This window comes from Phyllobates terribilis, unplaced genomic scaffold, assembly GCF_046119375.1.
Source record: "Phyllobates terribilis strain yellow unplaced genomic scaffold, ASM4611937v1 Scaffold_3__8_contigs__length_932513732, whole genome shotgun sequence".
Taxonomy (NCBI): domain Eukaryota; kingdom Metazoa; phylum Chordata; class Amphibia; order Anura; family Dendrobatidae; genus Phyllobates; species Phyllobates terribilis.
In genome coordinates, this window is record NW_027362763.1 from 100,845,199 (window position 1) to 100,854,059 (window position 8,861).

Genomic DNA, 8,861 nt, shown 5'->3' on the forward strand with positions numbered 1-8,861 from the left:
AATTGGTGTTTTTGCAACAGCTATTTCAGTTTGATATATGTAATAACTGTTGGATACAGTAATGTTTCTGCCTTGAAATGAGGTTTATTGTACTAACAGAAAATGTGCAATCTGCATTCAAACAAAATTTGACAGGTGCATAAGTATGGGCACCTCACCAGAAAAGTGACATTAATATTTAGTAGATCCTCCTTTTGCAAAAATAACAGCCTCTAGTCGCTTCCTGTAGCTTTTAATGAGTTCCTGGATCCTGGATGAAGGTATTTTTGACCATTCCTCTTTACAAAACAATTCCAGTTCAGTTAAGTTTGATGGTCGCCGAGCATGGACAGCCCTCTTCAAATGATCCCACAGATGTTCAATGATATTCAGGTCTGGGGACTGGGATGGCCATTCCAGAACATTGTATTTGTTCCTCTGCATGAATGCCTGAGTAGATTTGGAGCAGTGTTTTGGATCATTGTCTTGCTGAAAGATCCATCCACTGCGTAACTTCAACTTTATCACTGATTCTTGAACACTATTGCCAAGAATCTGCTGATACTGAGTGGAATCCATGCGTCCCTCAACTTTAACAAGATTCCCAGTGCCGGCATTGACCACACAGCCCCAAAGCATGATGGAACCTCCACCAAATTTTACTGTGGGTAGCAAGTGTTTTTCTTGGAATGCTGTGTTTTTTTGCCACCATGCATAACGCCTTTTTGTATGACCAAACAACTCAATCTTGGTTTCATCAGTCCACAGGACCTTCTTCCAAAAAGAAATAGGCTTCTTCAAATGTGCTTTTGCATACCTCAGCCGACTCTGTTTGTGCGTACTTGCAGAAACGGCTTCTTTCGCATCACTCTCCCATACAGCTTCTCCTTGTGCAAAGTGCGTTGTATAGTTGACCGATGCACAGTGACACCATCTGCAGCAAGTTGATGCTGCAGCTCTCTGGAGGTGGTCTGAGGATTGTCCTTGACTGATCTCACCATTCTTCTTCTCTGCCTTTCTGATGTTTTTCTTGTCCTGACACTTCTGGCCTTAACAAGAACTGTCCCTATGTTCTTCCATTTCCTTACTATGTTCCTCACAGTGGAAACTGACAGGTTAAATCTCTGAGACAGCTTTTTGTATCCTTCCCCTGAACAACTATGTTGAATAATCTTTGTTTTCAGATCATTTGACAGTTGTTTTGAGGAGCCCATGATGCCACTCTTCAGAGGAGATTCAACAGGAGAACAACTTGCAAGTGGCCACTTTAAGTAGCTTTTCTCATGATTGCATACACCTGGCTATAAAGTTCAAAGCTCAATGAGGTTACAAAACCAAAAAAAGTGCTTTAGTAAGTCAGTAAAAAGTAGGCAGGAGTATTTAAAACAAGAAAATGATAAGGGTGCCCATACTTATGCACCGGTCAAATTTTGTTTGAATGCAGATTGCACATTTTCTGTTAGCACAATAAACCTCATTTCAAGGCAGAAACATTACTGTGTCCAACAGTTATTACATATATCAAACTGAAATAGCTGTTGCAAAAACACCAATTTTTATAAAACATTAAGCTTAAGATTAATAGGGGTGCCCAAACTTTTTCATATGACTGTATATATATATATATATTATATATTATATGTTCATACTAATAGAATAACTTACTTCTTATAGCATAATAATTCTTAGAATGAGAATTAGCAAGCGGAGTAGAATGCTCTTTGGTTGTATTGCCAGTATCCTGGAAGCCATTGAAGCAAGATGTCTGCAAATAGGAAATTATTATTATTATTATTTTTCCTTTCCAGAAACCAACTTTTAGCTGGCTTCATTTAAAATGAACATACAAAAAGAGAATGCATAAAAAACACATTAAAAACAATTATGGAAAAAACGCAAGTAAAAACGCAGGTGACCTGACAGTGACCTCAGGTGCAGACTTCATTGCAGATTTCACCTGCGTAAAAGCCTGAGCAAACACTGAGCTAATCCTGGTCGTGTGCACAGACCCTTAGTAATTATGCAAAAAATGGATTTTTAAAAGAGAAACATAATTATTTTCTTCCATATTAGAGTAACGTCACTTCTGTCTCAATCTTATATTACAGTATATATACCGTATTTTCTATCATCACAAACATTTGTTCCCAATAACTCCAGACCCGCGGACAGCTCCACAGCACGTGTGTGTTGTCGGCCTCTTTCTCACCACACGTAAAACAAGTTTTAATCTAAATAAGTTGTCCCGTATGTGGGGTAAGAAATGTAAATGATGTGCAACCCCAATTCCAAAACAGTTGGGACGATGTGTAACAAGAATGCGATGATTTGGAAATCTCAGACATCTTTTGTTCACAAAATTCTGAAACAAAAAAATCTGACAATGGAGTAAGGGTCTGCTGGCTCAGAGGTCAATGATGGGATAGTCTGACCAAAGCTTCATGATGAGCGATAGGTTCCTGGACCCAGAGGTCTTCATCATACATCATGGAGGAAACAATATTGGGAAAATGGGGAACATTAGATTTGCCCTTCCTGATGAAGAGAAGTTTGCTGGATGTCAGGAGGTTGTTTCCCCAGTGTTAAAATAGTTTTCTCTGAAATAATTTTTAGATCATTGTGGGTAAAGTCTGCGGAGTTAAAATTTAAAAGCGTTTAAAGTATTTGTAAATGTAATTTATACCGTGGACAAACTCTTATCCAGCGTCATCTTGTCGGTTGTTTTTCAAATTTTGATTCCTTTAATTTCTGTAAGTAGTGAGTTATGTAATATCATAATGGAGAACTTACTGCTGAGATCTCCACAGATCTGTCACACTGTGCCATCTTATTCTCAGCCTCCAAGAGCCCATCTACGTACCACCCACAATGGCTGCGTTGACTCCCACTCAGAAGTAACTTACAGGTATATATCCATATCCTAACATTTTCTCTATTGTCTTAACCACTTTTTACCTCACCTGTCTATTTTTCCTTCAGTCCACAGAGAAGGTATCCTACCTGGATCCTCTATAACACCCCTCCCCCGTCCCTAGGAAGGTAACTGTTTTTCCATCCACAGTTCCACAGGCAATCACTAGTGCATCTGAGGTTCTTATCTTTTATTTTTTTCTCTCCTTTTTTCTCTTCCAGGGGATGACCACATTCTAAGTCATGTTATACCCATTGGAAAACTGAGAACCATTCTATATACTAAATCAAAAGCTACAAGGAAATCATTTACTCCCTGCCTACAATGATTTTCATCTTGTAAATCCCCTGATCTTATCCGCACACCATCTTTTATCTCTAATAATTGTTTTAACTGAACCAATAAAATTCTTTGTTTTTATTCACTACTGTACCGTTCTAATTATTATTACCATTACCTTGGTTTTTTAACTATCCCATTGATATCACCCCTTTTCCCCCAACGTCTCCAGCACAAGTTGCTTATTTTATTAAATTTTAATTTATTTCTATTAATTTTTATTTAACAAAAAAAAAGTAAAAAACAATTAATGATATAAATGTACATGATGGACGCTTGGCTTCCAGGGAGAAGGAGACACCTGAGGCTATGGGAAACACATGATTGTACTAATGAGCTGCACAAAAACCATTGACCACATAGGAGCGGCAACGATGGGCTAATGTGATGCTAATGGCTACAAGTGAAGCCTCTCTGAGAACATCCACATGTAATTCTAGAAGCTGTAGATGTATGGTGGTCTCCACAGGTGATCTGTTCTGTGGGAAAGTCCTCTGGTATGGAGATTATTGGTAAGAGACTGCTCCTAATTGTTAGCACATCTGTAATAGAGACAAGGTCAAATACTGTGATGCCCCCATACACATTAGATAAAGGTCAGCCAAACAATCTGAGATTGATACGAGAAATTAGTTATTAATAAGGCAATAACTCCATGATAATGACCATATTAATATTGGCCAGACTCTTTTTCATCAAGAGCAGATTCATGTAAGATGAAGCTTAGTCAGGTGGTCGGCAGAGAAGACTGCTGGTCCAGCTCACATTTGATCTATCCATGAAAATCAGACATGGGATTGATGCCCAGGTGCCCATTACAGGCTATGGTGCTCTTCACATACCATTTTTTGTGGAAAAACAGCACAGAAAACTAATTTGTGACATCTCCATTTTTGATCTGTGTTGCAGATAAAAACTCACTTTTTCAAGAGTAAGGGTCCATAAAAAAATAACCTAAAAGAATGGATAGCACATGAACACCATACAAGCGCTGTGTTTAGATTTTTTTGCAAAAGAAAAAAAAAAATTGTAAAAGTCAGATTGAGCGCTTCAGTGAAAAACATGCATTTTTTTATTGAGAATAAAATCAGAAAATGCAAAATAGGATTTCCTGGAAATAGTTTGAGTTTGCGCAGGTAATGTATTATTGTAGCAGACAAGGTGCTGACATTTTACAAATCTCACCCAGATGCTCCCTAAATATTCAAAGTGAAATCTGCCATGGAGTTTGGATTTTTAGATAAATTCTGGCAGATATTAATTAGTATAAAAGAGGAAGAAATAATCTCAAATCAAATCTGAAAAAATTTTTTTTATTTAAAGTGAATAATTTCTTTGCCTCCTACATAGCTAAACAATTCAGAGCAGATTTGATTTGATAACTTTACTGTAGATTTTTTCAAATTAGGAGCAAAAAATTCTTAAAAATCTGTCAATTACGAGGTACATGAGAACTTCAGTAACTCTGATTCAGATATATGCAGAATGAAATGTTTAATCTCAACGATAATGAGTGACCGTAATCTGTGCAGTGGAAAAGAATGAACATTTTTAATCCTCCAAAACACTGTCCCGCGAGTTGGATTTTCTCGGCAGATGATCAGATCTAATGCCAGAAAAAAAATGTACCCCAAACACATCACAGAATATATCAGCCAATCACTGAACAATGGTTTATTGCACCATTTTCATCTAATATGTATGGGGCCTTTACCCTTAGTTCTATTAACAGCTTTACTATAGAACATATAGACAATTCTGTTATTTCCATTTAATTATAATGTCAGTGGGGACAAGACTATTCTACAAGTTATGTTAAATCAGTTTCTGGCCATAAACACTGGATAAAAGAACCGTGCATGACAAATGTATATTTATATAAAAACATGGGTCCAGTTTCTCTTTTGGTGAAAGCAGCAGGAAGTCGGGAAGGTGAGATGTGACCATAGGGGGTAGAATAAATTCACAACTGATTACATTAGCAATTTACTAGAAATACTAACAATACTAAGGTGGGCGCCTCCCAGATACCATTGTGGCACCACATAGTCTATTAAATAACAATTAGGTTTTCATGAACGTCCAACATCTAGGAGTCACTTTAATCTGTAATTCAAAGGAGGTTTTTGACATCCAATTGGCTAAGGAGAAGGATTGACCTCAATGTCAGGTAGCTACTTCCCTGTAAAGCTTAGAACTTCATGGGTCTTGTTGAATTATTCCTGAGAACATCTTTGTGAAGATAGGACCTCTCAGACCAAGCCATAAGAAAGCGACACTCAACATTTTTTGGAGCAGAACCCAGCTAATCATCAACATCAACAGAATCCCAACCCAGGTAAGACTACTCTTCAATAGTATATCCACTGGGGTTATTTATTATTTGTTTGGGTCTTCTTGCCATATGACCATTAAACAATCATTTCTCTTTCTAGTCACATTTCACCAGGCAGAGAGTCTAATTTTCATGTGTGTTTTAATGACAAAAAATCTAAAAATAATCTCTAGATACAAACACTTCTGTATTATTGTAGAACCGTTTAGAATTATCATAATTTTGTCTATCTGATTACAATGTCTTCATGGAAAGGTTGATTACAACCAATGTGCCCACCAAGATACCTTTTACAAGGGTTGTCAGCTATCCTATATCGTACTGGCACATCTTTGTTTAGGATGGGTTTCTAAATTATGATTGAGCTTAATTATGATAAATGCCCACAGAACCCATGAATATGATCACTACAAGATGTTTCATTAATCATATTCCTTATATTTTCTTCTAGAGTCATACACAGTTTGTTGTTTAGCTCAAGAATCAACAACTTCCAAGCAGCAATGGCCGCCTCCCAGATCTTTTGGATTCAGGAGATTTCAGAATGCTACAACGTAATCAAGAAACTGGGCCAAGGATCATATGGAAAAGTTCTACAGGCACAGAACAAATTGACAGGTATGTGAAGAAGGCAAAAACAAAGATGGTCATTTACCTAAATTGATTAAATAAAAGTGGTAAATTATGTAACAAAATGTGAAAATGATTTTAGTCGGCCATAGAGATGAGATATTCATCTGTAAGCCATTGGAAAATCGAGATTATTTTAGTAATGTCAACTCATACACATAGGTGTAAAGTCATCCAAGCCTGCCAAATTTGGTGGGTCTTGATCACTATCTTATGTGTATGAGGGGCGCCTAACTCTTTCCAGACATGTTGGGTTATCAAAGGATCATATGAAAATGAAGGTTGGGAAAAAGAAGTTTTGTTCAAATAAGCGTTGGGTCAATAGCTGTTTATCTTCATTTTCACCATATTCAGCTGGATCTGCCAATGGTCTGCAGACAAATATCCATGTGTTTGGCCAACTTTACTCTGTTAGGTCATAAAAATGTCCATCTAAAAATATCTATAAATTGCACCATTGATTATCTTAATAATAGGGGTTTCAGAATATCATCCCTAGTTTTACATCAAAGAGCTTGTGCCCTATATCATGACCAAAAAACTCAATATAAGCATTTCCAAAAGCTGAGAACACTGAGTTAGCGATATCATAAAACAAATAGTTTATTTAATGCTATTAAAAATATTGCATATACCCATTATACGGTGCTCCAGCAGACCTTCAGCCTAGACCCTTTCTTACTTTTGGGTGGATGCAATACCTTTGCTTATAGGTGCTCAGTGGTCTTTATCTTCAGCCTTTTTACTGGGTTTCTAAATTATATCACTTCACATTTGTTACATGTATGTAATTGAATATGCAATATTTTTAATAGCATTAAGTAAACTATAGATTTTATGATACCTCTAACTCAGGGTTCTCTGTCTTTGTAAAAACCATGGATTATCTGTCTGACAGAAGATATCAGGAGACAAAAGAATGAAGCAGTTAAAGTTCAATCTCAAATAACTTTTTTCTCATTGGAGATAAATGGCCGCAAAACCACTAACAATTTTACTATGGTAATATCAGTTAGTAAAATAAATAAATAAATTTGGTATCTAACTGTTTTAAATCCAAGCTGCCCCCAAATTTAGCAAAGACAGGCCTCCTCATAGATATGAGATTGAGGATTAGGGACTGATATCCACCAGCACACATCCCATGCCAGTGGTGATAATTATGTGCTTGAATATAAAGTTTCTATGTGAGATCTTGGAGGTTTTTATAAACATTCTTTTGTTTTGTTTCTTTTTATAGGAGAACCAGTGGCTGTGAAACTCCTGAAGAAGGACAGAACTCTTCTGAAAACCTTTCTGAAGGAGCTGTCTTTGTCAATCAGTCTCTCTGACCACCCTCATATTATTAAGACATATCCCATCTTTATTGGCACAATGGACCACTATGCACTTACTCAGGAGTTGGCAATGGCAGGCACCTTGCATCATATCATACAAAGTGAGGTAAGTAAGGCCGGCTTCATATGTTCTCCTACAATGTACAAATATTTAATTTCTGAAACACCAGAAACAGGAGATACACATCAACAGTCAGAGGAAAAGCTAGATACCCCTGTATATAGTAGCCAGTTAGCTAACTATTACCTATGGGGGTCTTTGGGAATACATCAAACATTTCCATAGGTGGAGGCGGGTTCCATAACAATGCACTGTTTGAAGCCTCATGACCATCACAGCAGCAGTTTTATCCACTATACCATCCACTGTCCCAACAACAGCAACATCTTCAATGTTTAGTATTTTTGCTTTGGATAAAGAACTACACAAATAAAACTAAATCTCATAAAACTGATCTGTTTTCTGCAGGTTGGAATTCCTGAGGACGCAGTGAAGAGGTGTGCCAAACAGATATCCTCAGCTCTGGACTATATGCATGGTAGAGGGTTGGTTCACAGGGACCTGAAGCCGGACAACGTGTTGCTCATGGACAAAGACTGCTACCAAATCAAATTGAGTGATTTTGGTTTGACACAACCTATGGGAAACTATGTGTCGTCCATGTCCCACATAATACCGTACATGTCTCCAGAGCTGTGTGATTTGAAAGGAGGAGAATATTTGATCTTGAGCCCTACTATAGATATCTGGGCTTTTGGGGTTCTTCTCTTTGTTGTTTTGACTGGATTCTTCCCATGGATTGAAGCAACAGAATCTGACACCATGTATCAAGTCTACATCAACTGGAGACAAAGTGCAGACTTCACTTCTCCCCCTTTTTGTTGGCAGATGTTGTCGAGAGAAGCCATATACATGTTTGACAATCTCTTTGCTCAATGTCCCTTTTCTCGTCAGTCAGTTCTCTCTATCTTCAATTACCTTAATTTTCCCTGGAAAATAAAGGTCTTTGAGTATTAAATAAACTTGGCAGTTGAGGAAGAGGTGGTCAATTCAAGATATTTGGAAAAACCTCCCATAAAAGTTCCTTCAATAACTGTGTGCAGGTATTCGTACCTAGAAGAACTGATGAAGTCAAAGGGCGGTCACCAAATATTGATGCAATTTAGATTTGTTTTGTTTATTCAGTTTGTATTTTATTAATTTATAAATAATAAATGATTAAAACTTCTGTTTTTGGAAACCTCTTACTTTGCCGAATTTTTTTCACACCTGCCTAAATGTTTCCACAATACTGTATATCTAACCTACAAGCTTGGGGTTTTTTTTCCC

The 8,861-nt window shown here is 37.1% G+C and overlaps 1 protein-coding gene across 1 annotated transcript; it reads left to right on the forward strand.

Moving 5' to 3' along the window:
- Positions 1-1,863: 1,863 nt before the first annotated feature.
- LOC141258465 (serine/threonine-protein kinase SBK1-like) lies at positions 1,864-8,549 on the forward strand. Its single transcript, XM_073673461.1, has 4 exons — positions 1,864-1,878; positions 6,098-6,182; positions 7,435-7,637; positions 8,001-8,549. Exons 1-4 carry the CDS (start codon positions 1,864-1,866, stop codon positions 8,547-8,549), a joined length of 852 nt encoding a protein of 283 aa, XP_073529562.1.
- Positions 8,550-8,861: the final 312 nt, after the last annotated feature.

What these genes read in the sequence shown, in the direction of transcription:
- LOC141258465 (XM_073673461.1), top strand. An exon ending in GGCACAGAACAAATTGACAG is followed by an intron (nt 6,183 to 7,434) that starts GTATGTGAAGAA and finishes TTCTTTTTATAG; the next exon opens with GAGAACCAGTGGCTGTGAAA. An exon ending in ATCATATCATACAAAGTGAG is followed by an intron (nt 7,638 to 8,000) that starts GTAAGTAAGGCC and finishes TGTTTTCTGCAG; the next exon opens with GTTGGAATTCCTGAGGACGC.